This window comes from Bubalus kerabau, unplaced genomic scaffold, assembly GCF_029407905.1.
Source record: "Bubalus kerabau isolate K-KA32 ecotype Philippines breed swamp buffalo unplaced genomic scaffold, PCC_UOA_SB_1v2 scaffold_78, whole genome shotgun sequence".
Lineage (NCBI taxonomy): Eukaryota > Metazoa > Chordata > Mammalia > Artiodactyla > Bovidae > Bubalus > Bubalus kerabau.
In genome coordinates this window covers 301680-327485 of record NW_026577932.1, presented here as the reverse complement: position 1 = coordinate 327485, position 25806 = coordinate 301680, and the positions used below count along the sequence as shown (strand labels likewise).

General features: G+C 40.2%; 1 protein-coding gene across 1 annotated transcript in view; it reads right to left on the bottom strand.

The window, feature by feature from the left end:
• Positions 1-25806, bottom strand: part of LOC129641149 (NBAS subunit of NRZ tethering complex-like) — a 65047-nt gene that overhangs the window by 28165 nt on the left and 11076 nt on the right. Inside the window, exons 4-9 of the mRNA XM_055565930.1 lie at positions 15333-15467; positions 14424-14591; positions 11088-11201; positions 10640-10763; positions 1430-1506; positions 905-1042 (exon numbers count right to left, since the gene is read on the bottom strand). Coding sequence (XP_055421905.1) covers positions 905-1042; positions 1430-1506; positions 10640-10763; positions 11088-11201; positions 14424-14528 — 558 coding nt within the window. The 5' untranslated portion in view covers positions 14529-14591; positions 15333-15467. The remainder of the gene's footprint in view (positions 1-904; positions 1043-1429; positions 1507-10639; positions 10764-11087; positions 11202-14423; positions 14592-15332; positions 15468-25806) is intronic.

Sequence of the window (25806 nt, the reverse complement as noted above, 5' to 3'; positions counted from 1 at the left end):
CAGGGGAGGAAGAATCCTGCCTCAAGAGACACTAAGCCTTGAGTTTGTACACAGAGTGGATTTGAAAGTCTAATCTATTTGCTTATCTATTCTTAAAGTGGTAATTCTCTTAAAATACCCAGTATAAAAAGGAGATAATTTCTGAATGCTGATGCTTAAAGCTGGTGCAGACAAGTAAACCTAGAGGCCTTCCATTTTCTAGCAGCACCTGAAACACTTTTGGGTCCAGAAAAGAAGGCAATGTAACTTGAGGCCAAGCTTAGGTGGGCTCACTCAGAAATTAACAATAAATTTAATAAAAGGTGTCAGAACCATGGGAGTAAGTAGGCATAGTATGTCTCAACATTTCACCTGCACAATTACTACTCTCATACCTCTCTGGCTTAAAAATAAATAAAAGTGCAGTGCTGTTCAAAGAAGAACATTGCATACTGTCCTAAATCAGAGCCATCTTCCTCTTGAGAACGTAGTTACAAAGCCAGTTCTCCGTTTCTCCTCTACTACTTCAGCCTTTCCTAAGAATGCTGTAAAATAAAGTAAATGACAGAGAAGTTAGGGGTGAATCAACACTCACCTTCGGAGAAGGCGATGGCACCCCACTTCAGTACTCTTGCCTGGAGAATCCCAGGGACGGGGGAGCCTGGTAGGCTGCCGTCTACAGGGTCGCACAGAGTTGGACACGACTGAAGCGACTTAGCAGCAGCAGCAGCAACATTCACCTTACATACTATAACCTCTGCCTCTTATTAATGCATGGAAAAGCAACTCCATCTAACACAGCCACTGTGAATCCATTCTGAATGCAAAGCGCTTCAGTCCCTCCGAAGAGGTAAATAAGTGTTGTAACTACTTTAGAAAAGCTTTACCATTTCTCATTAATAAAGTGGAAACTGTGAGGACTCACCCTGTAAAGAGGATGGCATTTGTCCCTGAAACATGGAGCCAACTGGGCGTAGATCTGGAGGCTATAATAATAGGCTGCCAATTGGAGAAGGAGAGCAGAGTGGGACTGCTTTTCAAAGCACTTGTTAGCATCTAACACCTACAAGGGAGAACAAGAGAAAGAGCTCAGCTGAAAGGAAATTGGCACAACCATCATAAACCATTACATTTCTAGTCCTTACTGTAGAATTTTGGTTCAAAGTTTCTATCAAATCGACTCAAGCTCATCTTAACATGACTACATTAAAATTCAGACAGATTATAAAGGCAGATCCTATGCATGTGAAAGAAGATTTAAAAATCAAGATTTCAGCTAACATTGTAGACTTTACTCTTGAGATACTGACCACAGCCCTTCCGTTATGCAGAGGAACAACCAGAAGGAAATGAAACATGCAATAAACAATTCACTGGTGAAAATCCCCAGTAGAGACTTTCAGTTTATTCATTTTTTAAGTCATTTTTTCTTGGTTAAGGGCAAACTTACCTGTGGTAAGGCCAGGAGATAAGCAAGAGCCAATGTCATATCATTTGGTAAAGCGTCACTTGCTAGCTGTAAGAGAACTGGATGCGGGGGAAAAAAAATTCATTGTTTTCTTTGAGGATCCATGTGACAGTCATGGTTACTAAGTGTCACGATTTTAGTCCTTCATGATTTCAACTGTAATTATCTTCAGAGAACTTTTTAAGATGCTTTATAAGAAAGTCTATTCAGCACCATCAAAGTACAGATTATATGAAACTATGTTAAATGGTAGTCTTGCCTTAACTCAAACACATTATGCCATTTGCTACTTACATATGTGAATACTGTTAGTGCAGCTACAAAGTCTAAGTGCAAACAGATCAGTGAGGGTGTCACTTCCAGCTAATCTTCCGGTTTTAGAGACCCAGGCCATGCTATACAATTCTGGATATCAATGCCAGCTACTGTGGAAGATGACCACGTGAGCACTCATGGTCAGAACAACAACACAGATCTGCGAGAGCAGACTTAGGATAACTCTCTTGATTACTACAGTCATGACAATATGGCTGGGTTCTTTCTCTGCACCACACTCCACGAAAAGAAAACAAGTTTCATGCTTTGATTATATAACATCTTAAAATATCCCAACCGTTACAACTTTTATAAGACTTCTTTATATAAGCAACAACCTATCAATGCCATGGATTTAATAAAAGAGAGAACACTGCGAATAACACCTGTGTTTTTATCCATTTTGTATTAACAAGGAGGCATTCATTTAGGACCTTAAGTGGCCAATACCAGACAGTCACTGTCATCACAGTGTAAACTTTTTTTATAGAGAACACACTCTCCTGATCTTCACTAATGATGGTAAACAGCATCTAAATAATTCAAAGTAAGTAATATTTCACTTTGTAAATACACCATATAATTTTATGGTGTATTAGAGGAAGCTGAAAGTTGCTCAGCCATGTCTGACTCTTTGCAACCCCATGGACTATACAGTTCTCCAGGCCAGAATACTGGAGTGGGTAGCCTTTCCTTTCTCCAGGATCTTCCCAACTCAGGGATCGAACCCTGGTCTCCTGCATTGCAGGTGGATTCTTTACCAGCTGAGCCTAGATGAGCCAGCTCTAAGTGGGTGGAGTGTCAGAAGTGACCTAAAACTCCATGTCCTGTGCCTGACTCATCTAAAAGGGAACTAGGCTTCTTGCACAGTACCTCTAGTAAAAGAATCTGAGTTCTCTAAATACTCATTTCCTCTACAATTGCAACCTCCAATCTCATCTAGCTTTTTTCCACTCCATTTTTACTTCCTTCAGATATTTCCCTTCCTTATGTACAAAAGAGGACAGTTTTCAAACCACCCCCTTTTTATGGCTTTTAGAATCTAAACCTACTCATCAAAACCAGCCCTGTCTCGAATGGCTCAGGAGCCCTTATTCCAGGTGAATGGCCGATACCCCAGCTAATGGAGGACCGTCCCTCTCAGAGTTGTGTTTGGGGCTGGTCTGAGCCCTTCCTGGGAAAATCATCCAGTCCCATTACTGACTTCCAGTCAGATCTTTTTTCCTTTCTTTCTTTCCTTGTTTTCTTTTTGTTTTTAATCCTATCATCAACTCAATCTTACACTCCATTTAATGTACATTTGGCGATTTCCAAAAATCAAAGCACCTTCAAGGGATGAAAAAATATGCTACCCCTGAAGTCCTAAGCATATGCTCCAGATCCTGAAGGAAATTCTAAAAGGAAAACAACCCAACAAAAAACAAAAACAACAAAGAACAGTCATGACGACGTGGCTGAAATAAAGCAGAGTTCCCTTGAGAGACCTGAAGGAAATTCTAAAAGGAAAACAACCCAACAAAAAACAAAAACAACAAAGAACAGTCATGATGACGTGGCTGAAATAAAGCAGAGTTCCCTTGAGAGACCTTTGTGAGGGAAAAACTAGATCTGAAAATATAAGTTTCAATAGGTTTATTTTTCAAATAGTTATATTATTTCACAGGTACAACTCAAAAGATGGTCACCAGTGTTTCTTGAACATATTTCATTGAATACAAAGCTTTTAGCAGGCAAAAGAGAAAAGAAATAATTAATTTCCATGAGCTAAAAGTAATGACAAAAATCACCCTCAGAGAAGTCCAAAGAATCATTGTTATTTTTACAAATAGTGAAAATAATCATTTTAAAATACAAATATTTGCTCCAAGTGAATAATAACCACAAAGGCTTCATTTCATATAAACAACTCTTATGTCTGACTCTTGTGACCCCATGGACTGTAGCCTGCCAGGCTCCTCTGTCCATGGAATTCTCCAGCAAAGAGTGCTGCAGTGGGTTGCCATTTCCTTCTCCAGGAGATCTTCCCAACCCAGGGACTGAACCCGGGTCTCGTGCATCACAGGCAGATTCTTTACTGAATGAGCCACCAGGGAAGCCCCATATTCACAACAGTATCCATCAATTTTAAAACTTTTCTGCAATTTATAATGCACTGACATTTGAGGGGGAAGAGTCCTGTCAATCTGGGCTATTGGCAAACTAGTCAGTTGCCAAGTAAAGCAAACAGCTTCCCTGCGGGCACACCACTGATGTGCAAACCAACCAGCTTGGAGCCAATTCTCTGAACCAGCCCCTTTCTCTGGCTTCTGCATTCCAGGCACAATATCACCTCTGCCCTGATCACCCCAGGGCCAAGTGCTAGATAGGCAGAGATCACCCCATAGCCCAGAGTCCACCAAAGTTACCCAAACTCTTCATCTCAAGCTTGCTCAGGCATGCCTACCAGACCTCGCCTGTTATTTCCCATGAAAACCCATACTCTGCCCCCTTCATACCTTCTGCCTCCCTCTCCCTCTCTCTCTGCCCTGAGGTAAAGACACAGTGAGAGGGCAGCTGTGTGCTAGCCAGGAAGAGATAACTCACCAGAACCCAACCACACTGGCATCTGATTTCCAGTCTCCAAACTGTGAGACTGGGAATTTTTGCTGTTTAAGCCACCTGGTCTATAGTATTCTGTCCTGTCAGCCCAAGCTGACTCACGCAGACAGAAAACGAAACATACAAAATAAGATATCCCTCTCCATCGGTATGTATCAGGCTATCGACAATCTTATGCTATTACAAGCAATGAACATGTGCCGTGTTTTCCATGTGTGAGAATTCATGGAATAAATTCCTAGAAGCAGAATCACTAGGTCAAATAACCCCACAACTATAATTTTTATAGCTATCGCCAAATTGCCATGTTTTTCAAATTCTCACTTTAAGCCAAGTGTTTGTTGCAGCATCTCCACCAGGACTGCCATTTAGCTGGCATATCTCATCCACCTGAATGCCCATTTGGCCCATTTCTCAAGAGGTCTCCTGACATCTACTTCAACCACAGAAGATGAAGATCGCTTAAGTTGAGGGTGAGTCCAAAGTCCTCTCCACAGGGTAAGCTTCATTGATATGAGTTGACTCCTCAGAATTAATCCTAAGAGAAAGGTACCCTGGCTTTTTGTTTCATCTTTCTGGGGAATTGATGACTCAGACTTTTGCCCCACTCTCATCAGACGAACTCCAGTGAAATCCAGAATACTACATCCAATTTAAATTCTTCTGGGATTGGGTTCTCTTACTTGTACAGCCCTCCTGCAGATGAAAACTGTACTCTGGATAAAGCATGAAAAACAGGTATCTTAAGGCACTGGTGAGACACTCAAAGCAGACAGAAACTAGAGGGCAGATGCCACTTGGAAAATGAAATGACACCAGTGAGTTTCCCATCTTTACAGCTTCTATCCTGAGGACAAGCTTCTGTCTGCTCCTTGCCAGGCAGGTAAAATTCAGATGGGGAACTTGAAGTCTTAAAGAACCACAGCCCAGAAAAACCACAACAGCCAACAAGAGAGGTCTGATAGTTCCTTAAAAAAAACTTTGGCTCATCAACTCCACCCTTAGATAGTTACCCTAGAGAAATAAAAACAAAGGTCCGTAAAAACACAGGTTCACAAAAACTGCTGAGTTCACAGCAGCTTTTTCATAACAACCCTCAGCTGGAAAAAGCTCCCATGTCCCTCACTAGGAGAAGGGGTAAACTGTGGTATATTCATACAGTGGAATACCTTTCAGTTATTAAAAAAAATAAGAAAGAAAGAATAGAAAAAAACCTACTGATAGAAGCAGATAAATCTCGTTCCACATAAAAGAATATATCCCACTGAATGAATTCTAGAGCAGTCAAAGCTCATCTATAGCAGGGGAAAAACTGAACATGTGTCAGTTCCGATTGGGAGTGTGGGGTGGGTGTTTTCAGGAAAGAGGCATCGACTTTCTGGGGTGACAGTAAAGTTCTGCATCTTGAAAGGAGTCAGGGTTACACAGGTGCTGTGCTTGTCAAAACTCACAGTCTTATGTCTACACTTAGGATTTTTGCATTTCATTGTTGGTAAATGAAAAAAAATAAATAATAAAACTGTTGTAAAATAAAAAAGTAAGAAATATTGACTGTAGTTAAAGATACGCACAGTGCATGTCAAGAGGCGAAGAGTAACGATGCCTACAACTCTGAAATGTGTCAGAGAAAGAAGCTGTATTTGGTGGGAGGACTAGAGCAAGTGTAGTAAAATATTAATTGTTGAAATCCAGGTGGAGAGTATATGGGAGGTTCACTGTAGAAGTTTCTTGACTTTTCTATGCATTTGAAAATTTCCTTAATAAAATATTTAAAGAAAAGGGGAAAAATCCTTCTGAAAACAGGGTCAAATGCTCAAGCTCCCCAACAGTTATTTCCCAAACGGGGTTCCGTGTGGACAAGTATACATGTGCCTCCTCTCTAGCACTCAGGCAGCTGAGTTTCCAGCCACACAAAGCCTGTGGCCTCGCTGCTGCTCCAAGACGGGAAAGGCCACCATCACCCGTGTCAGGCACACCAGCATCTCCTACGTCCCCAGGTTGAAAGGAAAGGGATCATGTCTCTTCCCTGATGCTTAACACAACTGTCAAAGTCACTTTGTGACATCTTTTTTCTCCCACAGCCAGATCACGGCTCATTAATCCCTACAACCCAAGTGCTGACCCAGAACCCCTCCTCCCTAACAACTGAATTATTGAAGGAAACCAACTTGGTGGGGCGCTTGGGGGAAGATGAGAGGGGAGAGACGGGAGGAGGGGAAAGGGGAGACACGTCATAACTGCCCACACTTGACCCCATCCCAACTTTCTCAGCAGCCCTCACTGAGGCGCAATTCAAACCCTCACATATAGGAGAATCTGTGAGCCATGTAAAGCTACATATGACAAAATTATCAAGGAGGATCTGAAGTAGTCCAGAAACCACAGGGTTTCAATCGGATGGGATCCACAAGATATCTTGCTGGCTGTAGACTGTATTGCAGTGATTTTTCATTACCATTTAAAATACATGTATTTATTTAAAAAATAATAATAATAAAGATCTGTCCTACATTTAGCACTGTGTATGAATTTAATTTGCAATGCTTATTTTCTAACCTTGCAGAAAATACACTGCATTTTCTAGACAAGTAATACTTGTCTAGAAATCAGATGAAATCTATGCCTAAGCCTCCAAGCACTAATTCTCTGCAAAATAAGTGCCTCTGGCAAGCACTCTCTGATAAATTTAATTCCAGAACAGAATTCACAGAGGAAAGCTGCCCATATTATTGATTTAGAAATCATTAGCTGTTAAATCATTCATTTAGCTAAATAAATGATCAATTTTCTTCAGCTAGTCTCCATAAAAAACCTTTTCATCAACTTTATTAAAAAATTCTGAAAAGTCAGATCGTGTTGGGAAGTTTAATTTGTTTCATGACCTACTTCTGAACCAAAGTCAGGAGTCACATTTCTATAATTTTAATTTAGGTCATTTAACCTATATCATTCATCAAATCTGTTGAGTTTCTAACAAATATTTGACACTATAAAATAGCTAATGATATCTGTCTCAAATATGTTAGCATCCTCAAGAGAAACCAAACGTGATCATTTTGTAACATACGGAAATATCAAATCATGATGCTATATACCAGGAACTAACAATTTTGTAGGTCAATTACACTCCAGAAACAAACTCACAGAAAAAGAGATTAGATTTGTGGTTACCAGAGGCAGGGGGTAGGGGAAGGTAGAATTAGATGAAAGTAGTCAAAAGGTATCACCAACTTTGAGTTATAATTGAATGTTATACTCCAGGTACAAGGAGAGTAGGTGGCTCAAGGACCAATGCTTCAGTGAATGATGTACACATGGTGAGAAAGGGAACAGGAGGGGATCCCCAATTTATCATTGTGCTACCCCCCAATCCATACAGCTCCTCCACAAAAATCTCTATTTGCTTCATGCTTCCAGATCATTCTGAGGCCTCATCATTTAGTTACCAGCTACCACAAAGATGGTCAGGTATTTTAAGAACACCATGAAAGGGGGAGGCCAAATAATCTAGAAAGTTGTGCCCCACCAGGACCTTATTCTCATGTACTCTCCACCTTCCTCCAAAAACAGCTCTGGAAAACAGCAGAAGCTTTAATAAACTGAGAAATCAGTGTGACAGAGTCTCTCCAAGGACACAGCCATCTTTTAAACCTTTAGCACGTGGTTCCATTTTCTTGCCTTTTTTTGTAAGAGAGGTATGCAAATACACACACACACATATATATGTCATAAGCTAAATCATAAATTAACATATTCTTGACTGGAGATGTATTAATATATCTTTTGTTACCCCAGTGTTTGGAGAAGGGAAAGGCTACCCACTCCAGTATTCTGGCCTAGAGAATTCCATGGACAGTCCATGGGGTCGTAAAGAGTTGGACACGATTGAGCCACTTTCACTTCACTTTCAGAGTTGGAGAAGGCAACGGCACCGAACCCCAGTACTCTTGCCTGGAAAATCCCATGGACGGAGGAGCCTGGAAAGCTGCGGTCCATGGGGTCGCTGAGGGTCGGTCACGACTGAGCGACTTCACTTTCACTTTACCCCAATGTTATTGACCAGAGTGTTTCAGTATTCACTTACACAGCAAATTTCTGGTCACAGGCCTTAGGTTCTGCAAAAATTCTCTAATCGATAATGTGTTAAGATATTACATAAGTCAATGTTTCCGAATTCCTGGTTATTAATTCAGTCCTTTACTACACCAATTAACAGATGATATTTCCATGTCTAACCAGTATTTTCTTAGGGTCTTAGATTTTATCTGTATAAGCTATTCTAACAATCAATCATAATTTAATCCATGAGTAATGTATTACAATATTTGTTTATTTTTTTAATTTTATTTTATTTTTAAACTTTACTATATTTGTAAAGAAAAGAAGAAATAATTAAAAGGGGAAACAGCAATGCAACTATACTCTTATAATTCAATATCACTTATAAGATGTGTCATGATTTAGCAATAGCTTCTGGGAGGCAAAAAAGAAACATGAACGTACCTGTGAATTAGCGTTCAACTGTGACTTGAACACTAATTTCAGAAAAGCAAGGAAGAACTTAAAGAGCCTCTTGATGAAGGTGAAAGAGGAAAGTAAAAAAGCTGGCTGAAAACTCAACATTCAAAAAATTAAGCTCATGGCATCTGGTCCCATCGCTTCATGGCAAATAGAAGGGGAAAAAGTAGAAACTGTGACAGACTTTATTTTCTTGGGCTCCAAAGTCTCTGCGGCTGGTAACTGCAGCCATGAAATTAAAAGATGTTTGCTCTTTGGAAGGAAAACTATGGCAAACCTAGACAGCATATTAAAAAGCAGAGATAGCACTTTGCTGACAAAGGTCCGTCTAGTCAAAGCTATAGTTTTTCCAGTAGTGATGTACAGATGTAAGAGTTGGACCATAAAGAAGGCTGAGTGCTGAAGAATTGATGCTTTCAAACTGTGGCATTGGAGAAGATTCTTGAGAGCCCCTGAATAGCAAGGAGATCAAACCAGCCAATCCTAAAGGAAATCAACTGTGACTATTCACTGGAAGAACTGATGCTGAAGCTCCAATACTTAGGCTACCTGATGCAAAGAGCTGACTCACTGTAAAAGACTCTAATGCTGGGAAAGATTGAGGGCAGGAAGAAAAGAAGCCAAGAAAGGATGAGATGGTTGGATGGCCTCACCATCTCAATGGACACGGGTTTGAGCAAACTCCAGGAGATAGTGAAGGACAGGGAAGCCTGGCATGCTGCAGCCCAGGGGTCGCAGAGAGTTGGACTTGACTTAATGACTGAACAAGGCAGAGAAACTATAGATCATGATATGCATCTCAGAATTGAAGAAAAACGGTAACTTTGTAAAAACCTCCAGCATCCCAGGCTCTGCAGAGTATTTGCTTCCTCTCTTTACAACTGCATATAAATAATGATTGAAAGAAGGATGATCTAAAAATAAGTTATAGTATCAGGTTTCCAGGAACATGGCAGTTCTATTCTCCACATACATTTTTTCCAAGTTTTACTCCACACTGCAATGTGTTCCATTAAAACAGCATCATTCAGGCTCATTAGCAGTTATAGGCTATATGGAAGTGCAAGTCCTGGACAAGATTGCCAAGAAAACTGTTTTTCCCTTCTATACTCCTTACAGATACCTAGAATATAGACAAGATAGCTGGAGCCCCAGTCGTCTTTAAGTCCTGAAGTACCTACTAAGGCTGGCAAAGCAGAGAGGGAAAATTGAAAAATAAAAATAGTCAAGGCAATTACCCTGGAACCTTGAAAAGAAGTAAGGAGGTTAAAGAAGAAAAAAGTACAAATGGCAAGTGGTCTTTGGTCAACTGCATACATTTTCATTCTTTTCAAAAAATTTCACATGGAACAATATGGCACCACGTAGAAAATTCTTAAGACGAAATTCACATCTATAGTCCATGAAACAGGTACATAAGAGTTCTTGATTAACCCATAAAACCAGGAAAGAAAGTAGTATCTATTGAGCTCATTATTCTATATCATTCCCTGTAAGAATCACTTTACATGATTAGCACCCTAAATAGGAATTTTATCTCATTTATCCTTTTAAATCTTCAATATTACAAGTATCCAGAAAATAGTAGGTACTCAATAAATGATTTAAATCAATGAATAAATAAATGTATGAATGATGATGTCAAGTTAAGATATTCAAAATTACTGAAAATGTTACTGGTTTTCCTAACTCTCATTCATTCATACAGTCTCACCTATTATTCTGAGTCACACATTGTTGGGGAACTAGAACCTTTCATACCTTCTGTTGTTGGAAATACTTCTTCTCCTTCGGTTTTAGTTTCTGCCAGTTTCCCAGTTCTCAGTAACACTTCTGCAAAGCTTTCTACCAGGATATGCTGATAGGTGTCATAGGTCACTTCAGACTAGACAAGAGAAGCAGTGACATCATTTGATGGGATGGCTTTTTCTCTATAAAGATATTCTTAGAAAAGATAATGATAGGATTTTTATCTTCCCATAACTTGAATTATAGCTTCTCACTTACTAAAACATATTATTCCATGTAAAATTGTAAAACAGATTTTATTTTAGTCTCATAACATGTAACGAATCACATAAAACCAATGCAAAACATGAGTATGAACAAAAGAAGTACATCTTCAAAAAAACTGCGTATTTTGTTTGTAGTAAAATGCTCGCAGCCACCATGATAGTTAAATCTATGTTCTTAGGCACACTGCCCTTACCTCTACAACAAAGGGATTGGAGATGACAGATTCATAAAAAGGACGACAGCCTTGTTTTTCTAGGCCTTCATTGGCTCTGGTTCCAATTTGATAAACACCACCAAATTCTTGACCCTAAACAGAACAAAGTGACGATCAGTGGATAAAGGAAAGAGAGCTGGGAGAGGAGGTGGAGGAGGAAAGGAAGGAAGAAAGAACAAATAGATTTCAGGAGAAACGGATCAACGTGTACTGTGCAAGCCGAACAGAGAGTGTCAGAGCGACACTGAAACCCAGCAGAGAATATTAAGAATCATCACCACGTTCTAAGAGCAGCGCTTCAGCCTCACCCTGAAGTGCTTTTTGATTCTTCTGGTCACTTTGACATCACTGAATCAGAAACACTGAAGTAATCGGTGTCACACACATGGCCAGTTTTCTATACAACAGTCCGGATAACCTTTCTAAAACATCATTCTGTATATGCTGTTCCTTTGCTCCAAAAAACCTTTAGTAGCTCTGAATAATGCAGTCAGCAGTATCAAATCTAAACTACACAGAATAACATTCAAATTCACTAAATGCTAATTACCATTAAAGGCTAACACTCCATGCAACTACTTTGTCCATTCTACTGGCCTCTATGCCTTCCTCCCGTTACAAGGGTAATGGTCCATGCTGACTGCCCACCTCTCCTCCCAGGCCTGCCACAGACCACACCTGCTGAAACCACAGCAGCTGGAGGCAAGGTAAGACTGGGCTCCCTTCACCAGCCCCACCGCCCCCACAACTACAACCCACAGGAACATCTTTATTAGACTGGTCTTCAGTCCTCTTCATTAGCAATATTTTAGTATCCCTACCATGGTTAATTATCTTTATGCTTTGCTCTCCTCAAACAGACTGTAAAGCCCCTTATTGGAAGAGCCAAGAAGAAGACATTCACCCAATCCTCCAAGGTCATGGAGCACTTACTTAGGGCAAGCACAGCCTAGGAAACAATCAAGCTGCTGCTGCAAATGATGTTAAAATAGTTTCTTCAGAGAAAACTATATACTAGGCACAGTGCTAACCACTTTATCTAAGATGTTGTTGTTCATTAGCTCAGTCATGTCCGACTCTTTGCAACCCCATGGACTGTAGAATGCCAAGCTTCCCTGTCCTTCACTAACTCCCAGAGCATGCTTAAACTCATGTCCATCAAGTCAGTGATGCCATCCAACCATCTCATCCTCTGTAGACTCCTTCTCTTCCTGTCTTCAACCTTTTCCAGTATCATGATCTTTTCTAATGAGCCGGCTCTTCACATCAGGTGGCCGAAGTAGTGGAGCTTCAGCATCAGTCCTTCCAAAGAATATTCAGGACTGATTTCCTTTAGGTTTGACTGGTATGGTCTCCTTGCAGTCCAAGGGACTCTCAAGAGTTTTCTCCAACACCACAGTTCAAAAGCATTAATTCTTCAGCACTCAGCCTGCTTTATTTAATGGTCCAACTCTAAGACATGAACTTTCAAAAAGCCCCAACAGGTGAGACAGAAAATAACCCTAGTCAAAATCCAGTGTGATGCATGAAGTGATGAGATGCACAGACTTCACCCAAAGTCAAGCCCACAGCCCATCAGTAAGTGGTTTCTTCTGGGTGATTATCCTCCATTCTCTCTCCTGCATATCCCACGTTCAGACCATCAGCAGGTCCACAAAGTACACCCTCAAACCAAAGACTTCTCATGTCCCTCATGGCTACCCTAATCTAAGCCATCAACATCTCTGAGCTGGACTCCTGGAAGAGAGAAGCATCTTTTTGCTTCACTACTGACGACTCTCTGCACAGCAGTTAAACAGATGTATTAAAAGTAACCTTGGATCACATGACTGCATTGTCTGAATTTTCAAACAACGCTGTGTTGCTGAGAATCAGATCTGTAGTTCTCTTCACCATCTATGGAAGGCTTTACATCGTGGGTCTCTTCACCATCTCTCCAACCATTCATTTCCAACCATCTTCCCACTCATCATGCTGCTCTCCCTTACCTTGGCCCCCTTCTACAAAGACATCAGGCTATTTCTTCAAAATGTACTTGTCTGCATGGCTCACTCAGCTTTCTGATCAGAGTGATTCCTTTTCTGAGAAACTAACCCCCCTGCTGCAATCAGAACTTCACTCCTCCAGTATCACTCACTATTCCACTACCTTGCTTAAGTTCTCTGCACAGTACTCATCACCACCTGCCATCTCATTATCATACAAGTATTTTATCTGTTGGTTTCTTTTTTGCCCCCACTGAGACACAGGGGACTCAAAGGAAGGAAATCAGACTGAAGGGTTTCCCCACTCTATTTCCAGTGATGAGCACAACATCTGACACATGGAAAATGCCTGGTAAGTATTTGCAGAATGAATGAATAAGATACTCAAGTGTTCGGGGTACCTTTATAAAAAGGCCCATGCTTCTTTTTCCTGTTAGTTTCCTAGTATGTGGCTAAAGGACGGAAAGCAGCATGACGATGCAGGGAAGACAGGAGGGACACAGTGGGCTAAGAAGTCACAGAAAACAACCTCAATGCTTGTCCTGACCTCTACCTGCAGAAACACAAAAGAATCGGTTAAAACATTCCCTTTACCTAGAGGCCCCACTGAAGACTGAATATTTGTGTCCCACCCCCACCCCAAACTCATGTTGAAATCCTAACCTCTGTGTAATAGTGTTAAGAGGTGGGGCCTTTGATAAGTGATTAAGTCATGATGGCAGAGCTGGAAAATGAGATTAGTGCCTTTATAAAAAAAGAGATTCCAGAAAAGTCCCTCACCCCCCTTCTACCATGTGAGGACACAGCAAACAGAAGGCATTCTATGAACCAGGAAGCAGGCCTGCATCAAACACTAAATTCTCCAGGGCCTTGACCTTGGACTTCTCAGTTTCCAGCACTGTGAGAAATAAATTGTCTGTTGTTTAAGTCACCTAGTCTAAAATATTTTTGTCACAGAAGCTGAAGAGAACTAAGACAGCCCCCGGGATGGCTCCTAGCGTTTCTCTTCTTTCTACTGCCCTACAGAAACAGAGCAAAAGAGAGAAAGCCTTAATAAACATCATTTTCCTTTTCATCTCAGTAAACTTCAATTCTGACATAGAAACCAACCTTACTTAAATCTATATCGATGTATTCTTCAAGTATAGTATGGTAGCAAATTACAGTCTATAAAATCAATTACTCATTCCCTATCCGATGGGAGGCCTAGATTTCTTAGGAGATTAATAATCTAAAGATAAACTTAAATAGTGAAACCAACTGAAGAGCATGCTAATGAATTGATATAAACCACCCCAACTGCTTTAAGAAAACAGAATGCCTCGCTCACTTCAAGGGGTCGTAGGTAAGTCAAAGACTTCTTCCACCACTGCTCATCGCTGACGGCCTGCAGCACAACCTTGGTGGTGGTGCTGGTGCTGGAGAGGACTTTCATGGTGGTAGCGGTGGTCCAGTGGAGCACGTCGGTTGAGTTGCTGCCTGGGACACTTACTTCATCCTATGTTTAAAAAAAAAAAAGAGAGAGAGAGAGAAAATGGCAAGAGTAAAAAGAAGAGAACAGAGCAGAGAGTGATAATGCGACAACTTGGAGTTATCAGACATGAAATTAAACAGATTTAAAAATTCATCTTTACCAATAACAACCAAAAAAAAAATGTGAACGTGATATTAGCATACTGTAGCTCCTTGAATCATATACAAAAGAAAATTCAGTAAAGGAAAATACATCTTAATGCATTAGTCAAAGAATCTCTTTCAGAAGTATTTATAAAGCAAATAGCGGGTTCTTATTTTTTTTTTTTTTTTACTAATCTAATATCCTCCAATGAGGTACTCATGTTTGTTTCTTTAACAAGACATTTTAAACTATTTATGGTTTAGATTAAGAAATAAATTATCCACTTCAACAACGCTACTGTGACCCAGACAAAGGTACAAGATTCTGATGATCCACCTTTACATACTGAAAGGCATTTTGTTTTTCATCTAAACAAGTGGATGATTAATAGCATTTAAAAGGTTTCTAACGTGGAACCTCCTGCCAATCTCGAAGCAATCAGCTACAATTCCAACTCCCCATGTACTAACCCAAGAGGTTTCATGGGGAGAAAAATGCCAATATATCGACATTTGTTTAAACAGAAATGACAGTGACCACAGCTGCTTTTTGATCAAAGAAAGGGAAATTTGTTCTATGAAAACCCAGCCTTTGGTTTAGTATCTGCCTACTTCTACTTACTTTTCCTGTAGCATTCTAGTCAAAGGAAAGAAAAATGAAGGTCTAGTCTTCCAATCTGAACAACTTTCTTGCCACTCACAGGAGAGTTTAGTTCGGCTATTTGGGTCTGCATCACATCATTCATTAATTTGTTATCTGAATAATAAAAAATGATAAATCGTGGAATCACTCAATAATTACCAAGATATCATCACAACACACACTTAGGAGAAATTCACCATTTTAGACCAACTTGAAAGCCTCCATATAGGGTGGGTAGAATTATGGCCCCCGAAAAGACTCTGATGCCGGGAGGGATTGGGGGCAGGAGGAAAAGGGGACGACAGAGGATGAGATGGGTTGATGGCATCACCGACTCAATGGATGTGAGTTTGAGTGAACTCCGGGAGATGGTGATGGACTGGGAGGCCTGGCATGCTGCAGTTCATGGGGTCGCAAAGAGTAGGACACGACTGAGCAACTGAACTGAACTGAACTGAAAATACATGCATTCTAATCCCTAGAACCCGCAAATACATTACATTAGATGGCAAAATACCTTGGCAGATATGATTATGGACACAAACCTTAAGGTGAGGAGATAAATCTTGAATTATCTGAGTGGAACTAACCTAATCACATGAGCCTTTTAAGCAGAGAACCCTCCCCAGCTAGGGTCACACAGACACGCCCTGGGAGAAGAGGCAGGAGAGACGTGAAGCACATCATTGCTGGCTTTGGAGATGGAGAGAGGTGGCCAAGAGTTAAAGAATGTGAGAAGCATCGAGAAGGTGAAAAGAAACTGGAGGTGACAGCCAGCAAGGCAATGAGGACCTCAGTCCTGAAAACACAAGGAATTAAATTCTGTCAACAACATGAATTAGAGAAGGGAATGGCAACCCACTCCAGTGCCTAGAGAATTCCACAGACACAGGAGCCTGGCAGGCTACAGCCCATGGGGTCACAAAGAATCAGACATGACTAAGCAACTAACACTACTACCAACATGAATGAGCATGGAAATGAATTCTCCTCCAGAAAACACAGTCCTGTGGGCACCCTGACTTTGGCTGAGATCCTAAGCAGAAACCCACCCAAGCCTGCCAGGTTTCTGTACTATGGGAATTATAAGAACTTGCATTGTTTCAAAGCTGCTAAATGTCATAGCAGTAAAAGAAAATGATTACATCATGTTGGTACACTTATAATTTCTAGAAAACCATTTTAATTTTATTCTTAGTACTAAAATGAAATGTATTTAAGCTGCATTAACTGATACTTACAATTTCCTCACTGGGCAGTTGGTTAACTTTTCTCAAAAGATTTTCTATTCGTTTAATGCAAAGAAAAAAAAAAGTTGTGTCCCAACACTAGAAGAAATGATAATTATGTGATGCAACAGAGGTGTCAGTTAACGCTACAATGGCAACTATATTATAATATCAGTGTATCAATATATTATATACCTTAAACTTATACAGTGTAATATGTCAAATATATCTTCATTTTCTAAAAAAATTTTTAAACCTGTGTTTCCTATAAGCTTTCTGGACTTTGGGAAAGGTATAAACTATTAACTCGATGCACTATAAATTATAATTTAATTATGAAAACAACACAGATGATATGCTAAGGAAGAAAATACTCATGTTAAACTGATTGTATATAAGGGCAACCACGTCAAAAACAACTGCTAGGGGTTTAGGTGCCCAAAAAAGACCAGCACTTCTCCTGGGTTTCAGATTTTGCAGCAGATACTGCAGCTTGGTTCACTCAACTCAGTTCTAGACTGCTCCCAGGCTGCGTTGCTAGAAGCTGAAAAGCTAAATACTACATTTCCCAGACTCCCTAGGGCTGACATTCTTCACATGACCTAGTTTTCCTCAAACAGATGCACCCACTGTGTAGATTTGCACAGTGAAACTACAGTAGAGACTGTACTTTTGTTATTACTGTGCTTTCCCTGTAGAAAATATACTGAACTTTGTTTTTTCCTCTTTCTATTTTTTTCTGGTCATCCTAGTTGCTCTTCTGCAGTAGTGGTGATGCAAGTACCAGTGACCAGTCCCTAGCCTCACGGGGTAAAGGACAGTGTGGACTACATTCTGCAGGCTTGTTATCCTGGCAGGGTCAAAGCAGCACCAGAGACAGCTGACAAGGAGGGGCTTTCAAGTTCCCCAACTTCTTGTGGCAGATTTCCGCTCCAGTGGTAGTTAATCTCCTCAGTATTTTTCTTACAGTTACTCTAAAAATACACCAAAGCCTGCTTCTCCAGACCTTTGAAGGATTGTGCAAGACTCCAATTCTCGTTAAAATTAAAAAAAAAGTCCCCTTCTGCTTATAAAAGCTAGAATGTTTTCTGTTGCTTACAGCTGAACACTGATTTAAAAAAAAAAACAAAACAAGAAAATATATTTTTGATCTGAAAGAACAACATCATTTTTATTCTGCAGTAGATGAAGACTTTGGCTTAAATCTCCAGCCATCAGATCAGATGAGATCAGATCAGTCGCTCAGTCGTGTCCGACTCTGCGACCCCATGAATCACAGCACGCCAGGCCTCCCTGTCCATCACCAACTCCCGGAGTTCACTCAGACTCACGTCCATCGAGTCAGTGATGCCATCCAGCCATCTCATCCTCTGTCGTCCCCTTCTCCTCTTGCCCCCAATCCCTCCCAGCATCAGAGTCTGGGTCATCAGAGTCCAATGAGTCAACTCTTCGCATGAGGTGGCCAAAGTACTGGAGTTTCAGCTTTAGCATCATTCCTTCCAAAGAAATCCCAGGGCTGATCTCCTTCAGAATGGACTGGTTGGATCTCCTTGCAGTCCAAGGGACTCTCAAGAGTCTTCTCCAACACCACAGTTCAAAAGCATCAATTCTTTGGCGCTCAGCCTTCTTCACAGTCCAACTCTCACATCCATACATGACCACAGGAAAAACCATAGCCTTGACTAGACGAACCTTTGTTGGCAAAGTAATATCTCTGCTTTTCAATATGCTATCTAGGTTGGTCATAACTTTCCTTCCAAGGAGTAAGCGTCTTTTAATTTCATGGCTGCAGTCACCATCTCCAGCCATAATAAGGCTAAAATCTTTCTGCGAGTCTACATCTTGGGAGTCACTTTTCCAAGGAGGAGTTGAGTCTACAGAATAACATCTGAGCAAAATAATCATAGCAGCCCAGTGGTAGAAATGGAGCAGAACAAACTTCCAGAACTGCCCAAACCTGTGCTGTCCAACCCGGCAGCTGGCAGATATACGGGGCAACTGCACTCTGGAAATGCAGCTGCTCCAAATAGCAAGTGCTGTCAGTGTAAAATGCACTGGATTGTAAAGACTTAAGTGCCTAAATGAACAAGTAAATAAACTAGTCCACATGTGTATAACCTCAAGAAACAAAAATTAGAACTGAATGTACCCTTTCTGAGCTTCCTAGGTAACACCAGTGGTAAAGAACTCACCTGCCAATGCAGGAGACGTAAGAGATGTGGGTTCGATCCCTGGGTCAGAAAGATTCCCTGGAGGAGGGCATGGCAACCCACTCCAGTATTCTTGCCTGGAGAATTCCATGGACAGAGGAGCCTGTGGGCTACAGGCCATGGGGTCACAAAGAGTCAGACACGACTGAGCCACTGAAGCGACCTAGCACACATGCACGCATTGTACCCTTTCTGTTGACAGGCAAAATCAAGAGGAAATCCAGGGAGGCTAAACCTCACATTCTCAGTTTTTCCTCTCAATTTCAGCAATTAGGAAGGTTGTGCACCCTGTCCTCTGCATGCCTGTGGAGGTTGGAGGGAAGGGTTAAGGAGACAGAACAGAAGACTGAAGCTCATCAACATGTCTGAAAAGACAAGTAGAAAGACCAACATAGGAAAAAACACAAATCTCCTTTCCAAGAGTAATCATAACGATAGCTGCCATGTCGTGAAAGCTTGGTATGTCAGGGCTTTACAAGGCCCATTATGTGTATACAGGGCATAAACACTGCGAGGGAACATACACACACACACAGTTGTTTCAATGGCAGCATTACTAGAAGTCTTTCCTTAATTTCTTCACTATTTGAGAAGACGGCAGGAGGCTCATTTCTTCTCCACTTTAGTAGCACAGTTGGCTCATCACATCGGGCTCCTGCACTCCAGAGGCTCCTCTTTTCTAACAGGGTCAGGACCGCGGCGAAGAAGCTTCTATTATTAGGCAGCAGTGTAGATGGTACTGCTAACTCCCTCCCTGCATCGTGGGGGCAGGGCCTGCTTACCCTGGACAGCTCGTCATTGAGTGTGTTCATCTATCTGGGCTACTGAAAGCTTTGGATTCAGGTACATTCCTGCTTCATTCTGCTTCTAAGCTTTTGCCCCCAGTAACTCTGCACTGAACAGAACTAGTACTATATATGCACACACACACATATATATATATCCCTCTTTGAATAACATTGCCATAAAAAGCTCGTTGTCAGAAATAAATCTCAGAAGGAATTTGCAGTAACTAGACATTCTCTTTCTCCCTCCCTCTCACTATATGTGTGTATGTGTAGCTATATATATACACACAGATATATATATATATACACACACACAAATATGTGTGTACATATATAAGTATACAGTATAGTAAGCATCTCAATTTATGTTAGATTTTATACCTAAAAAAAACAGAAACCAATCAGAATTCATTCCCCTACTCAGCAAATACTGAGAGACTCCTATTTGATGTCATACTATATTGTACTAGTCAATTAGGTGATAAAAACAAGAAGGACACAGCCTCTGCCCTTGGGAGCCACTGAACTCCAGAAACTACAAAGGGAGGCAAAGATACAGACAAATCACTATGTCCTCTGCCTAGAGGCACCACCATAGAAAGCTTCACAGAAGAAGTAATATTTCAGCAGGAAAGAATTTCAGGCTTCCAAAGAAGAAATGGTGATGATTTCAGGTTGTTTAGTCACTAACTTGTGTCCCACTCTTTGTGACCCCATGGATTGTACCCTGCCAGGCTCCACTGTCCAAGGGATTTCCCAAGCAAGAATACTGGAGTGGGCTGCCATTTTCTTCTGCAGGGGGATCTTCCCAATCCAAGGATCAAACCTGTGTCTCCTGCATTGGCAGATGGATTATTTACCACTGAGCCACCAGAGAAGCGCCCATGATTTCAGGTGAAAAGTGAAAGTAAAATTCGCTCAGTCCTGTCCTACTCTTTGCGACCCCATGGACTATACAGTCCATGGCCTCCTCCAGGCCAGAATATTGGAATGGGTAGCTTTTCCCTCCTCCAGGGGATGTTCCTGGTAGACTTATACAAATAAGAGACATGAAACAACATGGAATATTGGAGGAAACTTGAGTTGATTCAATGACGGTATAGAAAAGAATACACAAAGATGAAGGTCAGGGCACACGAAGATCAAAGATAGGCAGAGGCAAGACCAGCAAGAGACCTACTGACATGACACCAAAGCACCTCCATCATCACCTGGACAATACAACACCCCTGAGAGGCTTTAAACAAAAGGAGTTAACATAACGAGATTTATGTTTTAGAAATCTTTTTCCAGGAGCAGGAATCCATTAGGAGATTGGTGAATTAGTCCAAATTTAAAATATTCAGGGACTCGGGGAATTCCCTAGTGGTCCAGAGGTTAGGACTCTGTGCTTTCACTGCCAAGGGCCTCGGTTTAATTCTTGGTCATGAGGCAGATGGGACTACCCTCGCCATGCCCCCCAACCCAGGGTAAAGTAATTGGAGATTCATTCTCTATTGATGGAAATTCCAAGACAAAAATAGCAGGGGAATAAAGGGAGGAGGCTAGACACTTCACAGACCACACATTTCTTGTTCCCGAAGTTAGAGACCTCCCTAACCACACATGGGCAGAAAAGGCTCCTTGGAGGCCAAAGGAGAGTCATGTCATGGGATGTTCCACCCATATGCCTTTGTGGTAGAATCCATCTTGGCAAAGAGATGCATGTGTCCACATGGGAGGATCCTGAGATAAACCACGTAAGGACTGTGAAGCAGGCAAATCACTGGCCAAAGGAAACCCGGAAGAAATGCCCCATGAAAGTAATTCAAACTACCACAAAGGCACGACTCAGCAACTCAGGGACTCTCCCTCTGAGTCTGCCTGTGTCTATCCACAGGTAATGTACTCTTTTTACTCCTAATAAATACTTTACTTGCTTCACCACTTTCTGTCTTTGTGGCAGTTCTTTTCTGCAAAGCCAAAGGGTCAGGGCCCTTGACACTGACCACTGGCCTAGTGGCTAGGACCTGGTGCTTTTACCACCGCGACCCAGCCCATCTGTGACTGGGAACCCAAGCCTTGTTCCATGTGGTTGTAGCCGGAGGCCACCCAAAATCAGTTAGGGAACTAAGATCCTGCAAGCTGCCTTGCATGGCAAAAAAAAAAAAAAAAAAAAAAACAATTAAAAAGATAAAATAATCGGGAACTGAATTAAGGCAGTGATACTGGGAATAGAAGAGGTTTCCATAAGGTATATTTGAATCTGAAATGCATTTTTAAGTTCATATGCTTTTATTTGTTTCTTCTAAAGATGAAAAGGGACTGAGGTAAGTCAGATAAGAAGAGAAATTCAAGGATTCTGGATCCAACCACAGAAAAATGAAAGTGGACGATCTTCAAGTGCCTGTTCAAATCTTCTGCCCATTCTTCTGTTGGTTGTCTATCTTTCTTATTCATTCGCCATTTTTTTGGTTTTTCTTTGTATATTTTGGATACATAGCCCTTATTAGATAAATGATTTATGGACATTTTCTATTATTCTGCAGATTATATTTTATTATCTTAATGATGTCTTGATTAAGAGAAGTTTTTAAACTTCTAAATTAGTTTAATTTATCAGCTTTTAAACCTTATAATTAGTATTTTTTTTGTATGAAGTCTTTTCCTGCTCCAAGGTCACAAAGAAATTCTATATCTTCCTTGAAATGTGGTATTTTTGCTGTCAGTAAAATCCTGTCAAGAAATACTCTTCTCCTTCCCACTCATTACATTACATGCCTACTTTTAATATACTTGCCATAATTATGATTTTTTCTGTCTTTCTTCTCAACTAGACAATAGCTTTTCAAGGGCAGAGATGATGTTTGTTGATTACTACATGCTCAGGGTATATGAAAATTACTGAAGTATAGCTTGTACTGTAGATATGAATAAGAAGTCTGATTCTACTGTACCTATGCTTGAAGAAACATTTTCTAAATCTAATATGTTATGCCTACAGCAACTAACTGTTATTCAGATAAGATTTCGTGTCACACTTTCAATTCTGGTTCATCTTTAGAATCTTCTTACTCGAGAGGGTTATGGAATGATTTGAATGCTATCAACTATAGAAACTAAAAAATATAAACATGATAAGAAAAATGGCACTTAAGTATGAAATAACTTCATTCAGGGGAAAATCAAATTCACTGAAAAATATCAAAAAATATAGGCTATAAGACAATTATACCATTTCATAAAATAAACCTAAACTTTACTCTGTTCATATGGATTGGCTGACTCAAAAAAAAAAAAAAAAAAAAAAAAAAATTTAAACATCTGAAACCGAAAAGTAAATGAAATTTCAATGCACAGAAATGTGCATGACAAAAGGCTTTTCTGTAAGAAATCCCTCCCTTATAGGAATTACAAAAGAGAAAGCAAAATAAAAGGCTCATTTAGACTACAGAAGAAACATTTAATCGGGGAACAGTCTACCAAGATTAGAGTGTAACCAGAGTCATTAATGAGGAAAATACTTTTATTTCAACTTCATGTAATAGGGAAAGAAAAAAGAGGTTAGGAAAATTTACTCCTGAAATGATGACTACTGGCAGTTTTTATATTCATAGTCACATATTGCAATTAATTTAGAGTGTATAACAGCAGAAATAGATTAATCTCCCAAACCAAGTCAACAACTCCCAGCATAAAATTTAACATGAAATCTCATTAGCATCAAGTGTTACATAGCTCAAAGGTTAACTTCATAGGCACTGGTAGTATTTTCCAAGTCCTACAATAGACAACATTACCAAACAGGTTCACAAGAACAAGAACAGTTCCACATGTCAAGTCTGGCTTACAGAAACAATTCTTGTTCATCAATCACTATAGTAAACCCATGCAGGAACTGCTTTCTCTGGTGTCTGATATTGTTGTTGTTCAGTCAGCTGCCAAGTCTTGTCCAACTCTTTCTGACCTCATGGACCACAGCATGCCAGGACTCCCTATCCCTCTGGTGTCTGGTGATCTGAGGGTTGATTTCTAAGAAACTGGTTTGTCAAGTTCAAACTGAGCTGGTGGTACCCATAACAGAGACTAAGGATCACAAACAGCTCAAACTGAGCTAAGCCACTACCCTTTCTCTTCCAACGTATCTTTAAATGATCAAAAGTACTTCCCTTCACCTAACACTTCATCGTGTCATGGGCATGCATGTGCTCAGTCGTGTCTGACACTACGACCCCATGGACTGTATCCTCTGCCCACGGGATTATCCAGGCAAGAATACTCGAGTAGGTTGCCATTTCCTCCTCCAGAGTATCTTTCCAACCCAGGGGTCAAACTCGTGTCTCCTGTGTCTCCTGCACTGCACGTAGATTCTTTACTACTTGAGCCACTGGGGAAGCCCCACACTTGGAGCAAATTGCATCCTGAACTCAAAATATTAAGAATGGAATGCTTATTACTGGTGATGCTGCTTCTGGAATTATTTGTCAGAAGAAGCAGTAGAAGAAAACCCCATGAGGACTAATCACTCTGACGTCTGACTCTGCTTCAGTTCATCTGCTAATTAAAATGCCAGGCTACAATTTCTTATCTTTAGAAGACCCAGCCCCCTACACATTTCTAAGGCAAGCTGTAAGTGCCTTCCCCAGAAAACTGAATGCAAAACTGATGTACTCATTGTGTGAACATACATGAACACACCAAGTCACAGACAGACACACCAGATTTGACACACTATTTCAGGGGCTTTAGGGACTGAACCCTTCTTGAATCTTCTAGCATTCATTCTTGAATCCAAATTAAGAGAACTGTATTTAGGAAAAATAGAGGTATATTTAGTATATTTTTATTTTCTTTTTCATTTTTTAAATCAGCACTTAAAGTTACAGAGGATGGACCACAAGAAACAGGAAATTATCTGTCTTAGGAGCCCATATTTTCCATTATATCCCAGGGCAATACAAGCATGAATATGCAAAGATATGTACATAAAATGCTCAGTGAAGTTCAGTCTAAAATATAGGAAGACTGGGCACAATTCAAATGCCCAAAAGCAAAGGAAAACATAAATAATCATGGCACATGCATCCAATAACCACTATCACGCTATGACATAAATGATCTGTATGTAACGACAAAGGCAGATGGTTCAGGAAACACAACATGAGCTTGAAAACCAAAATTCCAAAACATCTCGAAAAAAGAAAATTACTAAGGCAATAATTATGGTACAAATTCATTTCAGATGAAATCATTTTAAACTTTAAAATATTAATTTGTGCCTTTGTGCAGTGTAAGATTTAAAATCCTTTAAGAAAGAACAAGATCACATAAAAGAGAAAACAAACATGATCCTATCGAGTTCATTTTTGCATATAACAGGAGATAAAATTCTAAACTGATCTTTCTGCATGTGGATTTTCCTCAACCTTATACTTATCTCATACAAAAAGTGGCTCATTACTACCTCTCAATACATATAAAAGCTAAAACTATAAAACTCTTAGGAAAAAGCACAGGAGTAAATCTTCACAGGTTTGAGCTAGGCACAGATTTCTTTGATACAACACCAAAAATGCAAGCAATAAAGGAAAAGGTTAATAAAATGGACTTGAGCAACGTTAAAAGGTTCTGCACTTCAAAAGGCACTATTAAGAAAGTAAAAAGTCAAATCACACACTGACAGAAAAATCTTTTCAAATCGCACATCCAACAACAACTTGTATCCAAGAGTTTAAAAACAACAACAAAAACTCTTATGACTTAATAAGGAGTTGACATAACAGCTAAAAAGAAACTGGGAAAATATTTGTAGCCATTTCATCAAAGAAGGTACAGAAATGGCAAGTAAGCACATGAAAAGAGCTCATTATCGTTACTTATTTGGAAACACATACCAAAACGATAAGGAGATACCACATATATTCATAAGAATGGCTTTAGCAAAAAGCCATTCAAGAGTTAAGTATTAGCAAGGATATGAAGAAAGGGGAAACTTAAAAATTCCTGGTGCAGCCACTTTGGAAAACAATTTGGCAATGTTTTCCAATATTTAGAGCATATACACCATACAATGCTTCAGTTCCACTCCCAGATACCTACACAACAAATCAAAACATATTTTCATACAAAGACTTGTATACAAATGTTCATAGCATAGCAACAGTATTCATTATAGCTAAAAAGTACAAACAACCCAAATGCCCATTAACTGGTGAAGGGGAAGAGAAAGAGTTGTCATGGTACTGAA